The sequence below is a fragment of the Toxorhynchites rutilus genome, chromosome 3 (genome assembly GCF_029784135.1).
Source record: "Toxorhynchites rutilus septentrionalis strain SRP chromosome 3, ASM2978413v1, whole genome shotgun sequence".
In the NCBI taxonomy this organism is placed as follows: domain Eukaryota; kingdom Metazoa; phylum Arthropoda; class Insecta; order Diptera; family Culicidae; genus Toxorhynchites; species Toxorhynchites rutilus.
Window position 1 is genome coordinate 135,952,453 of NC_073746.1, and position 27,643 is coordinate 135,980,095.

The 27,643-nt window shown below is 39.2% G+C and overlaps 1 protein-coding gene across 1 annotated transcript in view; it reads left to right on the top strand.

Moving 5' to 3' along the window:
* The window catches only part of LOC129778806 (insulin gene enhancer protein isl-1), a 122,877-nt gene that overhangs the window by 92,097 nt on the left and 3,137 nt on the right, over window positions 1-27,643 (top strand). Inside the window, exons 2-7 of the mRNA XM_055785915.1 lie at window positions 1,944-2,133; window positions 2,206-2,336; window positions 2,409-2,609; window positions 13,145-13,265; window positions 20,194-20,356; window positions 20,466-20,678. Coding sequence (XP_055641890.1) covers window positions 1,944-2,133; window positions 2,206-2,336; window positions 2,409-2,609; window positions 13,145-13,265; window positions 20,194-20,356; window positions 20,466-20,678 — 1,019 coding nt within the window. The remainder of the gene's footprint in view (window positions 1-1,943; window positions 2,134-2,205; window positions 2,337-2,408; window positions 2,610-13,144; window positions 13,266-20,193; window positions 20,357-20,465; window positions 20,679-27,643) is intronic.

Sequence of the window (27,643 nt, forward strand, 5' to 3'; positions counted from 1 at the left end):
CGTGGATTGGACGATTCCTATCATCTTACCGATGTCCCGATGTGACAACTCCGGATTCTCGAAATGAGTGCACAGGATTAATTCACGACGCTCTTTTTCGTTCGACGACATTTTTCCAAATTTACGAAAAATTTACAGTGAAGCATGGCCAACGTGATCTATACACTATAATCTGATTATAAGCGAAAGCTGAAGATATAATTCCTAAAAATTAAATTTCTACTGCGTTTTTCCGTGATGCAATTTGATGTGACACACCCTTTAGTATAACATATATCGCGATAACAATTTTGCGCAATATTCATTTTTTTTATCCCATTTATTTATTTATCAGGCTCATTAGCATTTTATCTGTAACAGAGCCGGGTTTTTATCGTGTACATGTACATATGTTTATGTTTCTATAAATTGTAAATTACACAGTAGAAGTAGTAGCCATTTAGGCGTTAGGTTTTCTGTTCCATTACATTATGGTAAATTACACTCTAGTAGCCATTTCGGCGTAAGGGTATTCTATCTGTTCTTCCATTGTTCAGCAGACCGGACAGCGGAGACAGTTGATATTGATCATTGTTGGGTTATTTATAGAACAGCAGCCCGATGTTTCTTGCAGAGCAGAGCAGTTGTATGGATGAATCGATCTTTGTTCCACCGTGGATCGATCTCCATAGCTGATGATGATTGCGTGGACGTAATTATTCTATAACAACACAAAGATGGTCAATTGAGGGCCCTGAGTTTGAACTCACGATCGATCGCTTAGTAAGCGAACGCGTAACCAAGTGGCTACGAAGACCCCCTTGCAATATGCATTTGAAGTCCCATAATTTTTCGTTACATTTCTCGTAGAGTGATCCCCCTATATAGAAATCAAAGACGTAGTCCTACGTCAAAAGAAAAACGAGGTGCCCAATGATTACTGTCTTCGCTGCAATCAATCAATTTTTGTTCTCAAAGCCGAAATGAAAAGATGCACCGAGTTGGTTTTCATACCGTCAGTTGGGAAGTGTTTGTGTATGATTGAGTCAACATTAGCAGAACTGAATGTAACGAAAGCAGCAGGATATCTTTCCATTGTTTTCCGACAAATAAGTCGTTGAGATGGAAATGGAAAAAAAAATGTGACTACAAAAGTTCTCTTGAACGATGAGATAAGCACTATATAATTTTAAAATGAATATGTAAGGTGTTATTTCATAGATCAAAATGTCGCTCTTCAAGCCACAAGTGCAAACAGCCTACCAAAACGAATATTTCTTAGCGTTCTTCGATAGTTTCACCCGCTTGAAAATTTCGGCCACATTCAATTGACCTTCACAGGAATTGGGTGCCTTATCAAACAAAATAAATGACAGAATACCGCTTGGACTACAGATCGTATCGAGGCTCTAGCACAGATCAGAAGTACAGCTTTATACAATTCACTCGACATAAAACCATTTTCAATGAAAAATATGAAAAAAAATTAATTTCAGTCCTAGATCAAGCAACGTTAGTTGACTATTTTTCTTAACCCTTTGACGTTCAACATCGAGTCTCTCTCGTGGTGCGCTGGCATATCTCATGGCGCTAAGACGCTCAGCAGAGTGGTGACATTACTCGATGCGTGACCCATCGAAGCGTTTGTATTTGGTCTGCTCTTTTGAAAATTAAATCGTACATCTATCAGTTTATCATTTGCGAGCAGTGAACAAGTATCAACAACTAAGTTGATAAACATTCCTATCAGAACACTGACAGCGACTGGAAACCAACGTTGTGCACGTCCAAAATGTCTTATTGTGATCCCAGAATAATTCTGACGTTGTATACCTTGATTACCTTCAACAGAAACATCACTGATAATCTGAATATTAAGAACTATCTATATCTAGAACACAACTAAAATCAATTTCCAACCATTTCTAACCAATTTCATTTTCCGTTCTCTCTCTTGCCCCTAGAAAAGGAACGCCTTTCGCTGTGCGTGGGTTGCGGCGGCCAAATTCACGACCAGTACATCCTGCGTGTAGCACCGGACCTGGAGTGGCACGCGGCCTGTCTGAAGTGCCAGGAATGTCGACAATTCCTGGACGAGAGCTGTACCTGCTTCGTGAGGGATGGCAAAACGTACTGTAAGCGGGATTATGTTAGGTAAGGTGTCCTCGGCTAAATGTTTCGTTGACGGCATTCCCTAACGGATTGATTCAAATTTTTCGATGACAGGTTATTTGGTACAAAATGTGATAAATGCGGAAGCTCCTTTAGTAAAAACGACTTCGTGATGAGGGCCAAAACGAAAATCTACCACATAGAATGCTTTCGGTGTTCCGCCTGCACGAGACAGCTGATTCCCGGTAAGGCTTGGCACAGCAATTTTGGACTCTGGTTTTTGTTATACTTACCCAACCTAACCATCTTCGTCGCAGGTGACGAGTTTGCGTTACGGGACGGAGGAGCCCTGTACTGCAAAGAGGATCATGATCACCTGGAGAAGTCCACCCAAAACAGTATTATCCAGACCGTAGAGCCAAATAACAACATCAGCAGTAACACCAACCAAAACAACAACAATAACAATAATAGTATAAGCAATAACAATCACTCAAGCGAGCTTGGCTCGATGTCGGGTAAGTTCAAACTCCGATGTGAATCACACTGTACCATTGTCCGACAACCTGCAAATTACAAAACCTTGACACTCGAGAGACATGCTCGAGAGAAACAGCCACATTCACCTCTACAAAGCACAGGTTCCCCACTTCAAACAGACCGAACGCCGGTGCCGCAATCAATGTCGCCCCCTTATCAATCGCTGTTTGACCTGATAATTAATAAATTGTAACCAATTCCGGCCGTTGTCGAACAAGCCGACAAAGACGCATCAATTCCGCTCTATTCAGCCGCGCGTTTCCAAGGGGCTTCAGAAGTGGCCCCAAAAACCCGAGAACTCAACTCAACGGTTTTCCTGCGAAATAATGGAACGATAGAACCACCTCGGGGAAACCGTTCAACACTAGCGCGTGCTTCGGAGCGCAGACTTTGAGGCTGCGGCGGTGGCGGCGGCATACCTTTGCATCGCGGCCAATCGCTTGTCGCCGCTCGTTGTTAGACATAATGTTATAGTGCACAGTCTGCCGACTACATCAAAGGGGGTTTCTAGTGTAGCCCTTGCAAACATGGCCTCCGCCGGCATGAAAGTGGGTGGTTTCCGCGTATGATAAAATTTGCTCCGATAATGAGCTTTCGTTCGGTGATCTCCGCAATGAATTTGTGTCATCAAGATAACCTCAACGGGGTCCACTCACCGTGGTGGAGTTGTCGTATTTTTTGCGGAAAAATGCAATGCGTCCGCATTGGCTCGTCCCGTGAATCGTAGTTTAGAAGCGAATGTTCGATACTACCCCGTGAGCTGACTTTTCATTTCGCTAATGGTGTTCAGGGATAATTATCACATCACTCAAACCCAGCGTTCCATTAGCTCCCATAGCTGTTCCCTATTGGAGTAGCCAAACCTTTTTTCCGTCATGAAAAACAAAAGTTTGAAAAGTTAAAGGCAAAGCCGCCGCGCTTACGGATAGAGACTTGCAATTCTTCGTTGAAACAGAATCGAAGAGGATAGAAGCAACCGCCGAAGCATATTTTTTTTTGACAATTAGCCATCATTTTTGAAAACTGTATCATCATCATCATTCAACAATTATGGAAATCAGTTAATCGGTCAGTGTCGGCTGACTGACTGACCACAAAAATAAAAGGGAGAAAGAAAGCACAACAGGCGAATCATCGAAAGGCAAATGTATGTTTGTATGTATGTACATAAGTATATTCCGAGCCCGCGCACGAGAGCATATCCATATTCAATGGCTTCCACCCGGTTCGTGCTCCGAGAAGTCATGGGTAATATACTGGCAAGCACCCATCCTCAGGGGGGGGGGGGGTCAAGGTAGCATAGTTTGGGCGTCCGTGGTGTGCTTCCATGGCGTAAAGATAAGCAAATGGGGTAGTAGTAAGGAGGCAAAACAAGTTCTCTCCGCTGCTGCTCTCCCAGTTAATCTCGGACTGGTGTATGGCCGAATAATGCACTGTCCCGACACAGCGCATGCCAAATTTGGACACGCCATCGTCCCCATGTACCACGGATACTGCGTGCCGTCGGGTGCCATGCCGTGCCGTGCCGGAGACTTTCCTAGCTGGAAACCTCTGGTCACTCTCTGAATGGCCTTACGCTCGCGCCCACCGAATGTGTACCCTGTTAACTTATCATTTTCTTTTGTTTTCCGTTTATACAAGTTTTGTTATTCTACATTCGAGATAATTATACCCCGGCGTGGCTATCGCATTGGTTGCGGTGGCGGTGAACTCAAAAGGAGTTCGTACGGCCAAACGGCTAGGCTGGGCGATTTAAAAAAAAACAATACTGCACTCGTGCCCGTTCCGCGCTTACTATTGCTTCAAATAAGGCCGACCCACGGCACGGCCTCGGTTCCAAAACACAACAGCTCTCGGTGAGCGATTTCTTCTGGCTCGATCGATGAACGTAAAAACGCAGAGCGGTAGAGGGGGGCGAAGGTTGGGGCGGTTTGGAGTTTGACTACCGGTGTAATTCACTTTGAATTGGCTAAGTGTCAGTGAACGTTAGCAGCTCCACGCGATGATACGAGTTTAAATTTGCTGGCATAATTTTCCAATTCATAAATACCGGAGCACCGAATCCCTGGCTATAATCTCCGGTTAATCGCTGCGATTATCTCTCCAACGAGTGAAACGAATGTCTTGTTTTTTCCTCCAAATATTTAGTAATGAAATTATTCGTTTTCGTGTACTGAAGACACTCAGCTCGCTAGCCGACCGAAAAAAAATTGTTGGCGTTTATTACATATTAATCATAATGTGATCATTTGTGCAAAGAAGATGTTTCGGCAAAGATATCAAATGGTTAATATTCAACGATCACTAAACTTTGTTACATGCAATAATGGAATACAAGATAACACCCGAATGAGCCTAGTTGATTACTTTACTTCAATTGTAAAATGGCTTTTATTGGAATATTTTTCCACACATCGCAGCTCATCTGTACAAATGTATACAACTTTCTACTGTAATGTAGTAACCTGATAACATTGAGACCACGCCTAAAGTTAATTTTTGGCACATGTTATGGCATTCCGATTTATTACATCAAATGAGCTGAAAAATAACAGAAAATGTTCTACTCCCCAATACATGTATATCATTTGTATAATATAAATGCTAGAACCAATATGAGCGAGCGAAACAGGAGACACATTTAAATGAAAGCATATGAAAGCTTTTCGTATAGTTTGCCAAATACTCGACCTAGACAGAGAAAGATATATTCTCGTTCATGTTCTTCTTTATCCTCTTAGAAAACGCTTTCCAACTTCATTTTATGATGAGGTGTAATATTATCACGCTTCTATATAACAGCACTGGCAGCTATATGGTTGGCGTGGTCATATGAAATATCTTAGCATTCCAGCCGGCCCTGGTTCGATCCCCATTGACGTCGTATGGACTTTTTTTGGCACAATCCCAAATGAAATGAGAAAATAAAACAAAAAGAGATGCCAGCTCGCATACATACAGACCATTTTTAAGCTTTTAGAACAGCTCATTATTTGCGCATTTGACTCTCCTGCACATGAAATGGCATCATTTCTGCCAAAGATGAAATGTTTTCAGCCAACGCTAGTTTAGGTGCACGTTGTGGAAGAGATAAGTACTTTTGGAATTTTTCCAGTGATAGTACATGTGTGTCATGTATCCTTAAAGTAAAATGTGAATGAATCAAGGCAATACAACTATTTATTTTATTTGGGGGCCTCCGTAGCCACATTGGTTGCGCGTTCGCTGGCATCTCTTTTTGTGAGCGATCGATCGTGAGTTCGAAACTCAGGGCCCTCATTGACCATCTTTGTGTTGTTACAGAATAACTACGTCCACGCAACAATCATCAGCGACGGAGATCGATCCACGGTCGAAATATGAACTTAAACACCTGCTCTGCTCTGCAAGACACATCGGGCTGCTGTTCTATAAATAACTCAACAATGATCAATCAACTGTCTCCGCTGTCCGGTCTAACTGGATAATGGAAGAACAGATAGAAAACTCTTACGCCTAAATGGCTGCTACTGTGTAAATGTGTACCATATGGAATGGTATAGAAGGGAATACTCTAACGCCGAAAAATGGCAACTGTGTAATGTGCTAATTATAGATATGATAAATATGTGACATGTACACGATAAAAATTCGGCTCTGTTTACAGCTAAAATGCAAATGAGCCTAGAAAAAAAAATTGGACAAAAAAAACTATTTATTTCTATTTCATTGACACTTATAGAAATGTACCATATTTATCCAGTTAAAATCTGTTACCTTTTTTTAAATCTGTCACGATCATGCTAGAAGCAATACGATTGATCTGAGGCATGAGAAATGAAACGATTTAAAAAATTCTGCTCAATGTAATATCATGTGTTGATCTTTAGAATCCAACCTACGAAAAGGAGAGGAAGTTTGCATTTTAACGATACTCCTCCCTAAGTTTAACTTTCGGAATATCAGTAAGAGTTTTGGAATATATAGTCCTCTAATGAACTTGTGCATCATTCAAAGGAATTATACGACAGTTTGCTCAGCTTACGACCAAATATTACCAGATTTCATCTAATTTGTTTCCTTTTTTATGTACAAACTTTTCATTTAATGAGAAATAAATGGAATTTTCAGCTTTCCGGAATCACAGAATGCCCTCCAGGCTATCTCGTACATTCTTCGTCTTGATTATTATCCACACTATCCACTCATAGTTATGATAGATATTGAGAATTTTTTTATTACAATAACAACAATTTTTGTATACCCACAGTAAATTTTCGAGAAAAGGTTTTCCAAAATGATGAACCTCTCACAGTTTTTGTGAAGAAATGAAAAAGAAACAGAAAATAAACTAATGATCGGAAAGATTCGGCATACCTTCAATCAATTTATACAGTGTTGCCAGCGGTTTTCAGTTTTTGAATTGTTCGAAATCGACGATTATCAGCAATCATCCGTTGTATCGTCATATCCCAAAGGTTTTCAATCGCATCCGAATTCGGTAAATAAACTGGCCAGTTCCAAGCTTTAAAACGGAAGCGTTACGTTTCATAAAGACGAACTTCATTAGGACTGCTAATTGTGATTGTATTGGTGTATTTCTGCATGTACATTGCAACTTACTTGTATATGTTCTATTTTATGCTTGACCCATTCTCACTCCCACTCAGCGTAAATAATAGATTATTTCGAAAATGTTGAAATTCCAACGAAAGCCCTTTTTTGATGTTCAAAATCAGCAATGACTCATCTGGCAAGACTTAAAAGAATCATTTTATCCAATATTTAACATTATAGTAATTCTCGCGTGTTATTTGAATTTTCTGGGGTGTTATTTGATGGCTATCTATATATCAAACTTTAATGAATTATTAAATAATATCTATTTGTACTACAGTTGAGTACTATGCATTGAAAGTAGTGAAAATATGTCTCCTATTAAACGGCTCACAGCTTTTAAAAATATTCGCAATATTTATTAAACTAAGATATCTGCTAATGAGATACATATAGAGGTGGAGCAGTAGGCGAAGTGTATCTGTATTGGCAAGCCAAATATCGTGTCGTAATTAATTGCATTCAATATGGAATGTATATGGAAGAAACAAAACAATGTTGAAAGTACTTGCGGTTACATGATAATTTGAGCCAAAATTCTCATGAAATCATTCAACTTTTTAACAGATGACAATTATATCGTGGCTTATTTCGATTATTCATGTGGTAAAAAGGTCCAGAGAGCAGTCGTGTGCTTAGTTCTCGAAAGCGGTAACGTTTTCGGTGAAATTTTTATTAATTGGCGATTATTATCTCACAACATACACAGCGACACTGAGAGCCTTCGAAACATCATAACGGTAAAATAATGAAACTTCGTTTGTTTCTATGAACATGGGCGAGTGAAAAGGGCACATGGAAATATCACTTTTATCCGTCTTTTTCGACGTGACTTCACAAATGTCCACTTCACGCTATCACATTAGTCTCATATTCAGCGGGAGCTCTACAAAAATGTACGTTTTTAATTGATAAATTACTTCCTGAAAATAGAATTTTTACATGAATGCGGTGGGCAATCAAAGAAAAATAGTTATGTCGCTTTAAACTCGACCTTCTTCATTACCTTTTTTCCAGGACATTGGATATTTGCAATGTTCTGGTCAAAAGATGAAATGTAGAAAATTGTCTCATAAAAAACACAAAAATTCTTTTTAATTTCGTTGAAAAAAAAATATTATTTCGAAAATTAAAACTCCTTTTTCTCAAAAACGTATTTCTCAGGAAAATATATGCTCTTACAATTTTCAACATGTCGTCCATGCATCGGAAAATGTCCCTCTCTCTTTGTCCATTTCCCTTTAACCAGTTAACTGTGTCTCCTCAATTTAAAAGTGCGCACAGTTTTGTGTCGCCAGAATCGAGCCATGACGAGTATATCCTTCAATTATAGAGTGAAAGATGGGTTTATTTTTTTTCAAATTTCAAATTTTATCACTAATATTTACTTTTTTAGTTAACATAAGCATATATTATATACATATTTAACTGAAAAAGCAATAAATTCAATTAAATATTACTGATTTATACGCATGACGAATGTACTCGCCAATCTCAGTTAACTGGTTAATAGAGGAAAAGTTTTTCTGATAAGTAATTTTTCAAACTCAAAATTTCAAAAAAAAAATTCTCACACAAAATCTATCAGACCTACAAATATTTGGTTATAGAATGAAACGTAGAAAATTATTCGTGTTTTCATTTTAAAATATAAAACAAATTTTTGAAAACAAATTCATTGAAAAAAAATATTTTTAAAATTAAAATTTATTTTCCAGAAAACAACTGTAATTAGAAACAACCACTAAGAAAAAATGTAAAGTCACAAGTAGGCTAGAAATATTCTGACGCGGAAGAACATCATGGGTATAAAGTGCGATTCACACCCAACATCCAAGTCACGTTCATGTTCCGTCACGTTACGTCAATTATTCTCCCATGCAATTCTTATGGAATCAACTTCGGTTTGCCGTTGCCGGTGTATGTGAATGTGAATTTCAAAATGCATTCTTTTTCATCAAAATTAATATTGTTCCCTTTGAGGTACTTCCCATGGACAGCAACGAAGCAATTCTCGAAAGTCTTCTGGAACGCACTCTTCAGTATCACCATCTGACTGGTTTTAATTTGACCATCCCCCCCCCCCCCAAAACGCGTTCTCCGTAGTCATCTTCGAACAGGAAGAAGGTACAGGACGGCATTGTAGGTTATTTCTGTAGTCCGACAACCGTTCATCCGGTCATCCGTTCAGAGTCTGAATTCCATGGATATAATGATAGAAATGTGTGACTGTGCGTTATCATTGTGCAAAATTCACAAACTTGGCTGCCAACAAATATTTATATCTCTTCATGTGAATTATTTCATATCACTTAATAATATCCCGTGTCAAGTGTCTGGCAGAAATTTATGAAGCGCATTGGACACCCTCGTAATCTTTGAAAACCGTGAGAATCGGGCTTTGCTCATTGAGACGCGTCCACATTTCGCCAATCGGCCTTGGCCGCCCGGTATAGCCGACTAAATGTGGACGTACCGCCCGGGCTTGCCGCATGCCGAAAACCGACTCGAATCAAACCGAACCTAACCCGAAACAAGTGGGTCCGGTTCGAGAAAGTCGAACCAAAACAAAACGAAGTAAATTAGCGTTGACGACATTGAGCTTCGTGTGTTCGTGACGACTTCGTGCACCCGATGGGGCGTCCACATTACATAACGAACCGAATATGCCGCCTGATACAGGCCAATCGGCATCATTCGGCATAATGTGGACGCGCCTTTAGACAATCGGGTTCGGGTTGCGTGTCGTACACCCAAACTAATGTTGCTAGAAAGCATTTCATTTTCGGCAGAAACCATGTCTTTTCATGCCTTGTAGCTTCAAATGAACAAATAATGTCATCTGTTCCCCAACGCTTTAAAATGTTTGTATGTATGGATGCAGACATCTCTTTCTTTTTTCTTTTTCCATCTTTTTTGGGAACGTCCAAACAACGTCAACGGGGATCGAACCAAGGCCGGCTGGAATGCAAGACCGTTTTACACGACCACGCAATCCACATAGCTAATGATGCTGTTGCACCGAAATCAATTTTGAGTGTAATCATAAACCCACGTTATCATTCTAATAATGATGCGTTTCATGAAAGTTAGGCCGGTTTCAATATTGTGAATCTTGTGTTATGTCTTGTGTGATATCAATGCTTGCATTTGGGGTCTTTCAACACTAACTTTGCTGTAATACAGTAATACAGTATAAATATGATATTATATTGAAGGCTGTGCAAAATATTGTCCATATACACTCCGTCCAACTTCTATAAGATCTTGCTGATTTGTGTCATTGTAAATAAACAATTATTCAATTTATATTCTAGTGTGTAGGTACTGGTGACTACCATACACTGCATGATTTTCATATGTGTGTGCAAGCGCTGAGCGTAAACAAATGTTTTCGTATTTTCAACTGTCAAGTTTTCATAATACCAATTACATTTTCCATCGTTTTAGTTGTGTTGATCAATTAAATCTGGAAAATGCCGAAGGGAATAGTCCTCACGGAGAGAGAAGAAAGATAAATCGATGCATTTCACCAAGAAAGTGTTGGTATCAGAGAAATTTCTCATTGGATTGGACGATCCCATCAAGTAGTGCCAAATTATTTAGCGAATCCTCAAGGATACGGTAAGCAAATAGCTAGAACAGGTTCGAGAAATAGCTAGAACAGGTTCGAATACCACAAAATCCCTTGTGCAAATAAGGCAATATTTCAACTAATCAACTGTTCGGGTGACAATTCGTCAAATTGTGGTTAAATATCCTCACATAAAAAGGACTTAAAAGGTTAAAAATCTTCATTTTACACCATCTCACATCGGAAGACATCTGAGTTTTGCTAAAGCTCACATGAACCGACAGTGGGACATGGTATGTTGCGACAAAGAATGTTTGCAAAAAAAATACAGCAAAATGTACCATAACGGAAAACTCTTCAATGTAATGACTGACAATGACACTGCAAAAAAAAACATCAGAAGATTCACAAAACAAGATGAAAACGTTTCCGACTTTTTTTATTGGCGCACCCCGAAATTCAAGCTGAACTGAAATAAGATTACGTTTGTTGACCTCTTTTGTGTATTTCAGATTTGGTAATCGAGAGTCCAAATTCCTTTCTAATCCTAGAACCAAACAGCATTCCACCTATGTTCAGTTCCACGTGGTCACGGTTACTTATTTCGGTGTTCCCCTAGTTCATTTTGGTGATCGCCGTTCTTGAACGCACTGCTTATCACTGTTTCGGATCTGTTAACCTTCCTCGCTATTGCACAACGATAGCTCAAACCGATTTTCTCGAGCTAACATGAGCCCTGTTGCTCGAATCATTCAAATACCTTTCCTCCGCCATTTTTTAGATAACATCAATGAAATAAAAGCGTTGGTTTTGTATTGGAACTATCAGAAAATCCAGCACACCAAATTTCATGTTCCTCCGAGACAGAAACACTAGCCAACCAACGAAACGTTCGGACAATTTTCGTGCAACCTTGCACTGTTTACATTTAACATAATCGGTACTCATTACGCTCCTCTACCTCCGCCGATTGCATAAAAATCATGTAGCCATCCCACGGGCAGCATAGCCACAATTACTCCGACCAAACGTGCGTCATTAAATAATTGACACCTCGCGCGCGCACATCCCAGAGTGACGAAAGACCAGCTTCTGCTTCCGATACCTCCTGAGCTGTCCAAGTTCAAGGTGCGTTCGCCTGCGGGCTGGCTCAAGAGCGTCATGCTATGTTCCAATGAAGACGATTCGTCAGCGCGATGCATCCGCACCGCGCAAAACTTCGGTTGGCCTAGCAACGATAAGCCATTTTCCGTCTCTCATCATGATTCTTCTGGTGGAGCCGCCTCTGGTCCGAGGTCATGGAACACATGTGCTTCCCCTAACAGAGCATTGTGTAGTTCAATTTGCAGTAATCGATACCGGCGGAAAACAAAACCGCCAGAGCACAGTAAGCAACCAGCAACGAGAACCCACGAAGCCGACCTGATAATGATTCCCGTATGAATTCGGCAGCGTTTGAGGTTTTGAAATGAGAGATGATTTTCTTCTTTCATTAGCGTTAAACACATCTAGTTGATTGTAGGCACAATTAGCGGAACCACCGAATTTTGGGGGTCAGAACGCAATGCCGGAAAACGCGGGAGAAACGTTTGTGGCGTAGAACATTGCGATTGCCGAGAGGCAATCATCCGAAAGTATTCGGAAAATGTATTTTCAAATCGAATCAATAGTTTTCTTGTGCGCTGTTCACCGGATTATATCCACACACCTGAGGGAAGCCCACATTGCACCGACAAGCGAGCGTTTCGACTTGCGAGGTTCCCTAGTAGTTGGAGCTTCGGATGGAGGAAGTTGAAAGGCCAAGTGAGTGAGGCCGCGGTATGGAATATGTATTATGGTAATTACGGCCGGCCCGGCCGCAAAAGGATAGACTTTGCGTACTCTCTGTACAGCGGCATGTGCACATATACGTGCGAGGAGAAGAAGCAATTGTACTTAATCACGGCGACGGCGAAGATGAAAAGACAACTCTCTGCGGTTGAGTTTGCCATTTGTGTATATTTTACGTGTGTCTTGTTGATGCTGCGAGGAGAAGATCTACGGGGCGCGCGATGCCGAAACCGAATCAGAGCGATGGGGAGATTTTTGAAGTCTAGTGAACTCGGGGTTGCGCGCTTCGTTCGTCGGGTTTTTCGGAACGGCTCCTAGTGGCACAAATTGGTAAAGTGCTCCCAACAATTAGCGTCATGTACGAAAAGGTTGAGAAATTTGGTTTTCCGGAGGAAATGTGCGCGGTCGTGTGTGTATCGGAAGTGGGCCTTTTGAAAATTTGCTAATAAATCGAACGAATCTCCGCGGCCAACGCTAATTCATATTTGTTTTGTGTTCAATGGTTTTTTTCAGATTCGGGCAGTGAATCCGGTTCCCACAAAAGTATGCGTGGCAAAGGACCCTCCGGGCCTTCCGACGGGAAACCCACCAGGGTGCGAACGGTGCTCAACGAGAAACAACTACACACCTTAAGGTAACGCATACATCTGTTTCTGCCTCGATTCTCCCTTATTTAGAATGGTTGTAAAATTTTATTACGCTCACCGAACGTGCTGATCACACCTTTTTTTATTCCACGGCTCAATAATCGACACATCAGCCCGACTTACGGCAAAGCAAGCAAAGCTAAACATGTCAAAGTCACGAGAGCACGATTCGGACAAATCGGTTCACAGACAACCGCTTTGCATGCGGGGGATGATTGGTACAGAGCTCGAGCGGCTGTCACTTTCATCTTTGGACCGCCCGCCAACTGTCGCTGCCGGAGTTCGCTCCTTTTACACCGCTCCTCAGCAACACGCAGCAAAGCGATTTGATTGATTTGAAACTGTTAGCCGTATTGACGTAATTTGTGAACAGGTTTTGTGTTACTGGCCGTATTATGTTCAACTAATGTGCTTCATCTCCACTCGCTTTTTTTTCTTGGTTTTATTCGGTCAGAGCCGAACAAGATATTAGGTATATTTGGTAGTTGATATGAAATCACTATTTCGTCGATAACTTTGGTGTTTATTAAAAATAAACAAAAATGTGATTAAAGTTTACATCATTTATTATTCTTTAAATCAAGACACTTTCTTAAAATGCAACAAAGGTAATAACAAACCTTTCCAAAAAAAAGTGTAACAAATCATTCGTCGTCATTTCAAAAAAATTCTCTCACTTCACCTGCCTCAGTCACGGACTTGGCCAGTCGATTCGAACAATTGTTCATCTGGCCAACGTCGATGGTTCATTTTCACTTTTCGCTACATTATTTCCCAGTACAGTAGAACCCCGATTATCCGCGGAATTGAGCGGCCATCGCGGGTAACGCAATAAAGGCCTCATTTTATTCCACGAACAAAACAAATATTGAGGCATGAAAGCTATGTTTTATCAATACAGAAGACATTCAACTGTCCTTTTTTTTATATACTTTCGTATTCATGGTGTTATCCGTCAGAAAAATGCTGGTTTTCTTGCCACAGGAACAGATCCCTTGCCAAGGCACGATTTTTTCCACGAACATACTTCCATACTTGAATAAGTTAGGAACCTTGCTGCGAGCAGAGGTCTTGTACACTCAAACTACACCAGAAAATATTTGATCTTTGGCAGAAAAAATGCTTTTTCTCTTTTTTTCTTTATTCATCTCTTTCCTTTGTGATTGTACAAAAAAAGAAGTTCAACCGATGTTAAAAGGGGATCAAACCAAGGCTGGCAGGAATGCTAGGCTGAATTACACTACCACGCTGTCCACATAGCTACTGGTGCTGTTGCGTAAGTCCGTGATAATATTTCACCTCATTATAAAATGGAGTTGGGAAAGTGTTTCCCAAGAGTAAAAAGAAAAAAATAAATCGGGATGACGAAACATACGCTAAAAATTAATTTTGGAACTTGATTTGGTTGAAATCAGCTTTCATCGTCGATGAAGACACATCCATCGGGTTTTGTGAGCCCCTGTTCGTACAGCTTACGAGCCCAGATTCTGCCCATTGTTTGTTTTTTGAGGCTTCGGTTGGGTTGTCTACTCGCTCGATAACTCTTTTTGGTAGACTTTCCGAATACGGATTTGATACATTTTACAGCGGTCAGTATTCATTTTTTTTACGTAGGACGACGTTTTTCATCTCCGTACCGGGATGGAAGTTCATCGCTGGAATCTATGTGTTTCCCTAACACAGATTTCAAAACCAATGAACCTGGGGAAATCGGCATTGCAAAATAGATGCAAGGTGCGGGTACCTTTGTACTCGCATGCATTTCTGCTGACCGGAATGAGTTTCCCTAACACAGACTTCAAAACCAAAAAGTCTGGTAAAATCGACATTGCAAATATATGCAAGTTGCGAGTACTTTTGTACATGCATGCGGTATGAACACAATGCTTTTGCTCGGTGATTCAAGACTGCATTGGAAGATATCCCTTCATGTCTTCAACTCACTGAATTTCTGCGTTTGGCAAAATTTCGATAACAATTTGCTGCGATAACGTCGATTGAATAATATGCGTTCAACTTACATGTCAAAATCAAAACTGAGTGCCTGAAGTTCATCAAATCAAGGAAATTTGGGGTTCGAGAAATACGTACACTTGGGAGATGCAATAACTTCAGAGGGAATTGTAAAATACATTGATCGTTTAATCATTCTTCTGTTCACATATCTTGGAAGTTTGAACATGGCATACGTAATGGATTTTGGATGAAATGAACATTGCATACGTAAGACATGCAAAGAAGAACGTAATCTTTCACAATGAATGAATTGACCTGAATTCCGATTTTTTCGCCATTAAATACGGAAATTGTTTCATTCAATCACTGGCTTAATCAAACGCTGTCAAAAGCAAGCATATCCGATCACTGTTAGCATTAGTGACTGTGCTTATGCACTAAACCGCTGTCAACTCTCCATTTGCTTTGAAGCTCTGTCATTATTAAAGTTATCGCTCTGGCTACAGCATTCCAAGTGCTCTCGTCACTGTACATTTTTCTGTCACATTGCACACGTTGATATCTACGCCAGATGCGAGCATTACGCAACGTTCTTGGTTGAACCGAGGGTATCTACGGGAAATACTACGTGGTTCGGTGTTTCCACTATGTGAGTACACTGCGAGCAATGAGGTGAATTCGCATGTCGAAATCTGTGGAGGTATCCAGGCGTAGTTGATATGGCTATTGTAGTCGTCGATTATCACACCCAAGCACTTGAAATTGCGTCTGGAAATAATGGTGTTCTCCAACGGGTATATTCGCTCGTTGAACAGTTCTGCAGTTGGTGACCAGCACGATTCCAGCATTGTGGTGCGCTATCTAAAGGTTTGCTCCATGTGTCCAGATCTCGCCTCGGCTACCAGTCCAAATCTCCTCTCATACTTCGCCCGTTACCGGTACGGAAATTTCGTCTGCAAACCCAAAGATTTTGACTCCCTTAGGGAACTTTAACGTTATCACTCCAATATACATCCCATTTCAAAGTTGGTTGGGCTAAGGATGAATCTTTTCGGACACTCGCTGTTATATCTAACAAATTCTTTCCTAATTTTTTGACACACACTGTTACAACATATGACTCTGACATTCAAATCACGTGTTGGGATTACCAATTTGCACCATTCGAATGCTTCCATTCCTAAATGGGAAATGAATGCAACTTGAGGCTTGTCATTTTCGATATTCAGGAACGAATATGTTTGTCACTTGCACCTTTCACTTCAGCGGGAGCCATTTTCAATATATTGGTTCAAGTCTATCAAGGTGAAGCGAAATTGGTTGAGTTTCTATGTATCCCGGAACAAGAATTCTTTTTTCGTTCATATCTGCTGTCGCTTCCTCTCAATTTAAAAAACAGAAGCTTTTATTGATGATTAAAACGGCTCGAATAAACAATATTTAATATCATTTTTAAAGTGTTTCATTTTGCATGCGAAAGTACGCTCACAAACTATTCAACTGAAGGTTTCAATCTTTGTTGAAGGTTTCAATTGTCTTTGTTGTCTTCTAAAGAAAGTGGTATTGAGAGAGGCATAAGAAGACATAGCAGTAACGCTTACCACTACATGTTCGTACAAATAGATGTTTCGTAATACAGTAGAACCCCGATTTTCCGCGAAATAGTCGGGCTAGATCACCGCGAATACGAAAATCGCGGATAATGCAATAAAGGGCTAAAAATAAGGTGCAAACAGGAAAAAAAGATATTTTAGCATGAAAACTATGTTTAATCAATACAGAAATTATTGAACTGTCAATCTGTAAGGTCGTGTAGATCAGTGATCAGATAATGTGAAAGCCATGACCAAAACAAAAGAGCAAGACTCTACCACTCACTGACAAATTTCAGGAAGGTTTATAGAATTACTAGGGAACTTGCATGCCCGGATATTCCGCACCGCGGATCATCCGCTCGCGGATAATCGAGGTTCCACTGTACTATTAAAATGACAATTGAAAACTCCACTCCAGAAGAAAACCTGAATAGACCCAATCAAGCGTTGGCAGAAAAGATTTTTTTTTTTATCTGTATTATAGTGACTTTCAACTCATTTGGCTGGTTCGTCACTTTTTACTTCCATTTTTGGAAGAATGTCGGGAGTGAGAATTGAACTCGTGACCATTAGCGTGAGAGGCATGGATGATACCACTACGCCAGATCGCCTTCACTTGGCAGAAAAGATATCATCAAATGCAGAAATAAACGCACTTTTTTTAAGAGTGTTAAAATGTTGGTATGCATGGAGCAGAGCTCTCATTCTCTCAGACTGAAGGTCAGCTTGGAATTGTGCCAGAAAAAAACTCAAAGCGATGTCAAACAGGGATTGAACCAAGTCCGGCTGGATTCCAAGGACCACACGACCACGCTATCCACATAACAACTGGCGCTGTTATACTAATGCACGAGAATATAACACCACATGATAGAATGAAGTTGAATCTTAAAAGTATACACGGAACGTGTTGTCTGAGGGCAAATCGGAGAGCGTAAACAACGTGATCCTTTAACCCTTTCGCGACAGATGCCTCTCTCGCTTGAGTAAATGCTGTACCAGTATGGGTGTATAGCACATTCCTTGTTTCTTTAAAGCTCATTAATTGTAATGAATGAAGATGTCGAAAGATGTGCCAAAAATTATATTGGATGTAGAACTAAAAACATCACAAATTGGATGACATTCATGTTTAATAGTTGACAGAATACAGGCATACAGTGTTAGACACTCGTTTAGCCACATGGAATCATTTTGAAAATTTTCAATTACAGAATAAACGTTTTATGTTCTATACCCAGGGTTGCCACATATACAGAATATTCTTATTTTACAGATTTTTCGTCAAATTTCAGATACAGAATCTATATATACAGAATTATAGATTTTCAGCAAAGATGTAGAATTTCATTATATTTTTGTCAATTCAATTTTAAATATTGAATTAATTACAGTGCATTTTCTGTGTCGACTGTCTTACTAATTATATTTTTTTTTTACAAAAAATGTTGAACCATATGAAATGTCACCTCACTTCTCCACTAAAGTCGTTTGTGGGACACTTTCTGGTAATTTCACATTCATCAGCGTGTGCTGAATGAATATTCTCGCTTTACAATGCAAACAAAACAAAGGTTGGCTCCCACAATGATAGACTCTATTTCAAAAGCGAAGAACTATGTTAGGGTTCAACGAAGAGCGTCAAGGATTAAATTGACAGAAAATTTGAAGACAAAGTTCAACAAAACCATGTATAAACATCATGCAATTTATCATGAGAAAACCTATTATAATTTATTTTGTTGTATTGATACGACTTTAACAAACCATAGATAAGAAAAATAAACCTTTCTTTTCATTTTTCCGTTAGTTTTTTGATACAGATTTTTTTGCTAATAATACAGATATACAGATTTTTTCGAAACATTTTACAGAATTAAATGTGGCAACCCTGTCTGTACCGCATGAATGTTGTTCTTGGAATGATGTAATTTAACGAGAAAACTTACCGTTGATTCGATAAAATGGAAGAAAAGTGATGGTGCAACACTCATGTAACAAAAATACCCAAATAACTACTTGTTGACAATAAGAACCTTAATTCATGCAGACGAAAATTTACATCGAACTGTTCTGTCCAGATCACTCTTATGTTTTTGTTAACAACTAGCTGACTCGGCGAACTTCGTCCCGCCCAAATTGACGTTTTCTAACTATGCGACCGCTCATGTCTTTAATCCCCGAACTATTCATTGATTGATCTTCAAATTGGTCTTTTTCAAGGCTGAAGCGAATGAATTTCGTAGTTTACCGCATTTATATAGAAAGTAAAAAAATCAATTGATTCGCGATAGCCGTCAACAAATACGATGATGTGGAGCAATTAAGTCAATCTATAACTTTTTTATGTTGTTTGCATGTCTTTTTAACGTGTTATAAGTTAAAACACGCGTTAAAATCAATTTTCACCTTCGAACAAAGATCAATTTCATTGTCGCAAACATCGAATGGACTTATCATCGCTTATCATGATGTGATTTTCGAACATATGGGAATTAAATTTTCCGATTTTTCTCTCCACTATATTGATCTACGGGAAGAGAAGAATACAACAAAGACGACTCAAATCGAACTCTTCCTTTCTCGGGTTTTACGCTTAGCAACACCTTTGGCCTTCAATTTTTCATATAGATTTTGACAGAAGACCAGCTAAGTGCAAACAGTAAGTGTCAAAAGTATTGATGCACTGTTTTGCAAGTTTGCACATCGTTCAAATTTAAAATAAGAATAAAATTTATCGATCGTACATAAGTGTCCATCTTCCCGTCCTGCTTCCTACATACTACGTTTCTGACAACAAACATGAAACACAACAAACATGTTATGAAACATGTTGATAAGGGACTGGAAGCTTTCACCTTTAACTTTACAATCGAACTTGGTAAACAGACATTTGAGATTCACCATGAGGGATTTTTTCCTTATCATTACACCGAAGTAACGTTACCTAAAATATGCGCTACAAAACTACATTTGAAGTTCTATATGTTCATCGTTTCCATGTCTCTAGTACTTTGGTCTTTTGTAAGACTATTTATACATGCTGACTTAGGCCCCCACTCTTCGCTCAGTCATTTAAAGTTCGTTCAGTACATTCACTCTTCAATAGAACCCCATCTCCGTCGCCACGATGCGACTACTGAATGAAACCATACTTTGCTGTATCAACGTTTTAGTACGTTTTATTTGTTGATTGACACTCATTTAGCGCCCTCTATCATGAACTAAGAAGCTATAGAAGATTGAAACTATCATTGTTTAAATCCTTATGTCTAATTATAGTCAATATTCGAATAAAAGAACATACAGATGATGATTTAAACAAGCCAGAAAAATATTTATGAAATTTCCTTCCTTCTAACAGAACCTGCTACAACGCTAACCCCCGACCGGATGCCCTGATGAAGGAGCAGCTGGTGGAGATGACCGGCCTGTCGCCGCGTGTTATCCGAGTCTGGTTCCAAAACAAGCGGTGTAAGGACAAGAAGAAAACCATCCAAATGAAGCTGCAAATGCAACAGGAGAAGGTAATGAAGAATGCTAATATTTCACGCAGCACTAATCTCGGTCCCGGTCCCAGTTTCCAACCAACTTAATCGCGCTCCATCGTCTCTCTCTCTCTCGAATCCCAAACAGGAAGGTCGTAAGCTGGGGTACGGCATGCAGGGAATCCCAATGGTGGCCAGCTCCCCCGTGCGGCACGATTCTCCGCTGAATTTGCACGGCCTAGAAGTAACCGCTTATCAGCCCCCATGGAAAGCCCTGTCGGATTTCGCGCTGCACTCGGATCTCGATAATAATGGCGCGATCAACACCCATACACCTGCGTTCCAGCATCTAGTCAACCAGGTAAGCCGCAAAAACCTCCAGCCAACCCTATTGGCGGAATCTCGATATTAAATATAAAGGATGGGCAAAACCGACCCGAAAAAAAAGCTCAACCAACATAGTGGAGGCGGAATCTAGAAGAAGTAAACAGTGCAAATTTATTCATAACCATTCAACCGCGACGAGAACGGTGCAATTCCGCGAATTTAATTCTGGTTTTTCGGGAAGCTCGCTCGCTGTATTCCACGAGCAGCTTTTTTTCTAGCTGGGGTGGCAAAAACAGCAAACTAAAACCTGTCATATCGCTACATAATTAAAATATAATATCTCTGTATCTCTTCCTGCTGGTGGCGAAGCAGCACCTGTGGTTCGCTATTTCTTGCTCTCACTGCCGCGTAGCGGGTGAAAAAACAACGAATCGTTGGTTCTCCGCTTTTGAGAAGTGGCCTGCCACCAGTGTTGCCAGATCTTCTAGTTTGCTAAATAATTTGTCTAGTTGGTTGATAAAATAATGGTTCGGTTTTTTTTCGGTAGTATTCGATTGGGTGTTCGATTTACGAACGCCTACATGGGAGTTTCTGTATTAGGAACATCCTCTAATGCAGGGATTCTCAAATTGGGGTCGACATAAACGAAAACGGATTTTGGGGATCCACGAGGTCTAAAAAGCGACCCCTGTTGCCTCTATCAGTTCAATTCAAATTCTTATTTGAAACATTACAGATACTGTATAGGTTGTGTTACGTTAACCAGCTTGATATAAGAATGACTTTATTTAGTAGAAATTATTATTGTTGTCATTGTTTCGAAAACTCTACAAGTCGACGAGCGTGCACAAGTTCGTACAAGATGAAAATTCGTAAAAAAGCGTGAAAAATTCTGACAAAACAAAGAATCCGTTTGAACTCAACGTTTGAATCAACGAAAGCGAACATTTACAGCTTCAGTTCACCAATATTGTACCGGATTTAGATAGATTGGAAGAAAGAAACCAGATTCTTCCATCACATCACAGATTTTTTGACTTTGCGATTGTTATGATTTTTTTTTCCAAAAATTAATGAATGTCTATTTTGTTGAATTTTGTTCACTCACTTAACCAACCGCCAAAATTTTAAATTGGTATGTATTTTGTATGAATAGGAAAAACCAAGAGATAGAATTTTGCGAATAAATTTGACTGTAGGAGTCTAAGGTCACTTCATTCTGGAAAAGGTGCTCTTGCTCAAAATAGTTTGAGAATCCCTGCTCTGATGCATCCTTGGAATTGTGAATTGTGTTTTAAACCGTCGCTAGTAACCCCTTCCGCTTCTATCGTTAACACGTTGAGCCCAGCGTCGGTCCCTAAGGGTCGACGTTGAGCTTTGTGTTAGGAAAATGCTGACTGACTAGGACTGATATTTATAAAATGAGAAAATAAAAATATATACGGTTTGTTTCCGGATGTTTTACAAAATGTGACTACTTTTAAGTGCACCCGTGGCCGAGTGGTCAGCGTCTCACATTATCATGCCGGGTGTTCGGGTTCGATTCCCGTTCTGGCCGGGGGATTTTTCGTCAAAGGAAAAGGTGGTCACGCGTATTCAAGAGCTTGCCCCTCGGAATACATTCAAGGCGTGTTATTTGGCTTACGAAATCTCAACTAAGTATTAAAAAAATGACGCTAGTTAATGCATACGTTGAGACGGCAAAAGATCCACAGAGAACGTTAACGCCATTCAAGAGAAAAGAGACTTAATTGCTGACTATTTTATATTTATACAATAAGTATCTTTAGGAACTGGGACCGACACTGATATTGTGCCAAAGCTCTTGATGTGCGCTGAATGGAAAGCACAGCAAGAAAAAATCGGGACTCAACGTGTTAAGTTACTATTGAGTGTATGATTATTATAAGCACTTTGTTGTTGGGATCAGAAACACATTTGCTTGTTTAGGGGCTGTCCATAAACCACGTGGACAGGAAAAGCACGATTTTAGACACCCCTTTCCCCCTCTGTGAACAAGCGTGGATATTTTTCATACCCCTCCCTCTGTTGCCTACGTGTATATTTCTCCGTTTTGGGGAAAATTGTTGAATTTAACTTGAATTCCAGTTGAGGTCTGGTTCTATCCTATGTTTTTTGTTGAGAAAAATATTAGTTTTATTAGTGATTAGCGATAACTGATTTGTTCTCAAATCTTTGATTTGTTCCTCGCCCGTGAAGTTTTTGTTTTGTTTTTGTGATTTCATGTACCTTATCACGTTATATTACGTAATAGTTCCATCCAGTCTTCAGAAAACATACGCTGCGCTGTACTTGAGTTTAATTTTCATCAGCACGCGTTCATTACAAACACGTATTCTCTCTTGGTACTAAGCGTACAGAATTCATAAACACGAGAGCGCGGAACGAACACGGCGAAAAATTCAGCTACTAAACATCGCTTCTCACTTGTGTGATGCGCACCTCATTTTAAACACACACATTAAATTCTAGCGCCCGTTTTGTCTTCGCTCGTTCTAAGCAAAGCATAAAAAACCAGCAAACCAGATTCGAGCGGGGTGTAACACAGGTATAGGAATACGGTGCAAAACTCTTAATCTCGGAGATGTTCTATCATAAACCGATGTAAGCTGGCTGAGTTTCCAAGAAAATCAGCCCAAATCATCAAGGACTTCATTTTTGAAATTTAGTTGTTGGAAACACGATGAAAAGAAACATCGACGAAAATTGGAATCTCGAAACAAGACAGCAGGGCTATAGAAAATCGATATGGATATTTTCCCGCTGTTATACAAAAATGTTGAGTTGTGTTATATAGTTTTGGCTCGTTCATAATCCTTCACGCCACTCGAAAATTCAATCATCGCAAAATCTTGTTTTCTGGTCAAACAACTGGGCAAGATGCTTTTCATGCTTCCCAATAAGTCGAAATTCTTGCCCTTAAATATTTTTTTCCAGCGACCTGAGCTTATTCTATAATCTGTAAATGCAATATCTGGTAATAGCGAGTGGAGTAGCAAATCCCAGCCAAACTTCAAGAATTTTTGCCGGACAGAAACTGAGACGTTAGGTTTGGCATTATTCTAGCGGAACAGACCTATATTGAACGTTTAAAGCTTGAAACGTTTAGAATCCGGAATCAATGTTCATTCTATAGCAACGATGGTAGTAGGGGTATCTGATATTTCTTGACAGAAAATTGTTTGGCATACCTGTATCTTTCGACGGTAAAAATTTCACTTTGAAGCCTACAGAAGTATATGACGTGCTGAAACATTTCGACCAACGGAGAGTTCAAACTTTGTTCGAGGGTATCCGAAGAAAAGTACGAAAATTCATGAAAACTATATTTTTTTGCTATATTTTCTAATCGAGCGGTACTCAACCTATTTTTCATATAGGCCACAAACACGTGCTAGTCAAGGTGTCGCGGGTCGCAAAAAATGTATAAACAAGGGTGGTGTCCAAGACACGACCGTATTGTTCATGTATGACCACGAAATTATAGTCGGCGAGAAACAAACACTACAGAAATTCAAGAATGAATCTCTTTAGCAACCCCCGCGGAATAAATTTTCACCGAAAAACGCACGGCTGAAAAATACCTTCTTCACATTCGGCTTAAAATGTGCTGTACTCTAACGCCACTTTCAACCCGGAAACAGTGCTCGAATTCACGAAAATCAATTATTCCATCGGAAAAAACACACCAATAAATCTTTCACGATTTATCAGTCATCCGACTAAGGATCTGGCATTTGGCAGTGAAGCATTCTAATTGGCCTTTCTCAAGATCGAGTATTTAATTTAGTTTTCCAAATTGGCTAATGAACTGAGAAAGTCTGAGAGAAAAAAAATTGGGTCAATAAGTCGCAAACATCACATATACTCGTTTTATCATTCGAATGAAGTGATTCCACTTCATTCACCCGACAAAGAGTTATGAATGCTGAAATTCTCGCACTCCCGGAAGCCATTGTAGTAGTATGGGTAAAAGCACTTGTTTTCATGGGGTAATAGTGTTTGTTTAGAGAAGAGCAATGCACACGTAAATAGATCAATTCACTTATCAGACTGTGCAGCGCTTCACTGACACGAGTCGAGACACGAGACACGAGTCAATACACTCATACCTCGCTATATGGCTGCTCTTTATGAGGCATTTCACTACAACAGCTCTCTTGAATTAGGACACGTTTTCGATTTACGGCCTAAAATGTTTCGTTATAACGGCAAATTTTTTTTTCAATGTCGATATATCTAGGGAGATTCATATTAGAGTGCCAATGAAAATGACCATTTCGAAATTTTAAACGGAACCTTCTTAAAAATGTTGATTCCCTCGAAAAGCTGCCCTGTACAAAATATCAGCTCAATCGAACTTCATTTATTTGTGTCGCACAGCCATGAAAGTTTGAGTTTTTTGTAGAAAAGAAAAAAAAAAGTTTTTTGAAAATGTATTTTTGATTTAACTTGAATAGAAATATAAAGTGCATTTAGAATGATAAACCATGTTACAAACAAATTTAGAACAGATCCGATTGAATTTGTATCAACTTGTATTAGAAAAATTGATTCCTTATGCGGCTGCTCGCTTTGCGGCCGATTTTCGTGGAACGTATCTAGGCCGTAAAGTGAGGTATGGGTGTACTGAAGTAAAATGTAAGAACGATGTGTTCCGATGAACAATTGCAAATATAAGTATATATAGAAGGTGTATTTGCATATGAAGTAAAATTCTGATTTTACGCGAGCGTAACATGATCAAATTTATAACACATTCGAATTGGGGCTCTTTTGGTATTAACAAGTTCTTCCGCACAGTAACTCGATGTTGATAATTTCTTAATATTTTCCTTCGTCGATCGTATTGTTTTTTACATATTCACGTTGGAGAGCTTTAAACCTTCTCTTCGTTGGCCGGTGCATTTTGATTGAATGTAATACTTTACCGTTTACTATTTTTGACAGCAGAGGTAGCCGTGGCAGTGTTTCGAGCTCTGCAATACAATTTTCTTAACCAATGGTTTTTTTTTATCCCATCTGTTTATTTTTATTATTAGGCTCATCTAGCAATTCAGCTGTAACAGAGCCGAATTTATAGTGTACATTTCTCTCATGTTGTATATTACACAGTAGCCATTTAGGCGTAAGAGTTTTCCTATCTCATCGATACACATTTTTGTATATTACACATTAGCCGTTTAGGCGTTAGAGTATTCCTATTCTATCGATACACAACACAGGACGCATTTTTCGGCGTAAGAATATTCCTATTGTTCGAATGTTCACAGTTGAACTGTTCACAGCGGGACTCTTGATATGAGGATTCCATTACTGTGTTTATACATAGCACCAATTACTGATGCAGCAGATCGATCGTACGTGGAGTGAGAGGCTGGGATCACCATCACATGATGATTGTTGCGTGGACGTAGTAACTAGAATAACACACAAAGATGGTCAGATGAGGGCCCAGTGTTGTAATCTCATGATTGTTCGCTTAATAGCGGACACGCAACCAATTAGGCTACGAAGACCCCTGTTAACCAATGCTAATGTTGCTAAAACATACATTATAGACCCATTAAACGTAAAAATAATAATTTTTTTTTTATTATATTGATTGTCATGACCCGAAATGCTATGACTCAGGAATTACATTTTATTGAGTGGTTTTCATAGCTGTTTCAACGTTTCGACGAGTTTTCCGACGTTTTTCATTATACATTGCAACGGCAGATGAAAATTTAATATCTTGTGAGTAATCGATTAGAGTTTGGTTGATATTACTTGATGGGAAGTGTGCGAAAACGATCATTTTCTACACACTGTTTCGCAAAATTATTGATTATCGGCCGAGTGGTAAGGGAGGAAGATGAAAGAAATGAGTGCCATTGTGGCAGCCATTTGTGGCTTCTATCCACCTTCACCTTAATTTCTCTGAGTGAAAACCGGCATCCTAGGTCATGCGGATTCAATCAGATTTATTTTTCAAGTTAATTTGCTTGAAAAATGTCTTTATAGAAACTTTCTTTTTCCCTTCACTGGTTGTCAACTTTTCCCCATTCAAAAGAACAAACGTTTTCGTGACTCGAGCATTGTTCAATTTCGATTGTTTGTAAACCAGAGGTTCACCAAATAAAGTCACTGCGATTAAAACCATTTAAGTATTATGAATTTATTCTTAATTTTTGCCTTTTAAATGAACTCGAAAGAAATAAATGTTGTGATTTGTATTCATGTTTTTAGTTGTTTTTATGAATGAAAATGTTCAAATAATGTAGTTCCAGCCCTCAGAATTAAAAAAAAAATTTTTGGCGGGAAGCAAAATTGAATTGTAATCAAGTTTAGAATATATCAATAATACTGAAATTTCAGTTCCTGGAAAAACGTCAATTAAGCCGTTATGATTTTGATCGCTAGCATTAATTGATGAGAAGATGTGTTTCGTTTATTTTTATTAATTCGATTATTTGTTGTCTTTAATAACTATACTTTTACCATGTAGAAGATTATTAAGTATAAAATATTTTCCGTCTGATTATTGGATCTCTTTTGACATTCCTATTAGATCTCTCTATCTGCATCAGAAATGCCAGAGATTCCCATGAAATTCTAACTATTGACCGGAAATATCGTCAAAAGAAGTGCATGGAGGAAATTTCCATCATAACATTGAAATTATATGAAAGAACAAGTTCACTTTAAGTTGATCGTGTCTGGACCTTGATTTATTTCATCAATGAAGAAAAAATCATGCAAGAAGGTTAAATTCTGGAGAACTTTAAGCGGTCTGAAGGCATATTGTCGGTAGAAGACATTTGCTTTTTTACGCTCGAGAATTCGACTAATGGTGACATTGTATTTCTATTATTTTGGGCCTATAACGGGTGTTAAATAAAAAATGAGAATTTTTTCAATACCTTTCAGTAACTGAAATAAAGAGCGTAAAATTTTCTTTATCCAAGAAAATTGCTCTTTGGGCTCCCTAGAAAC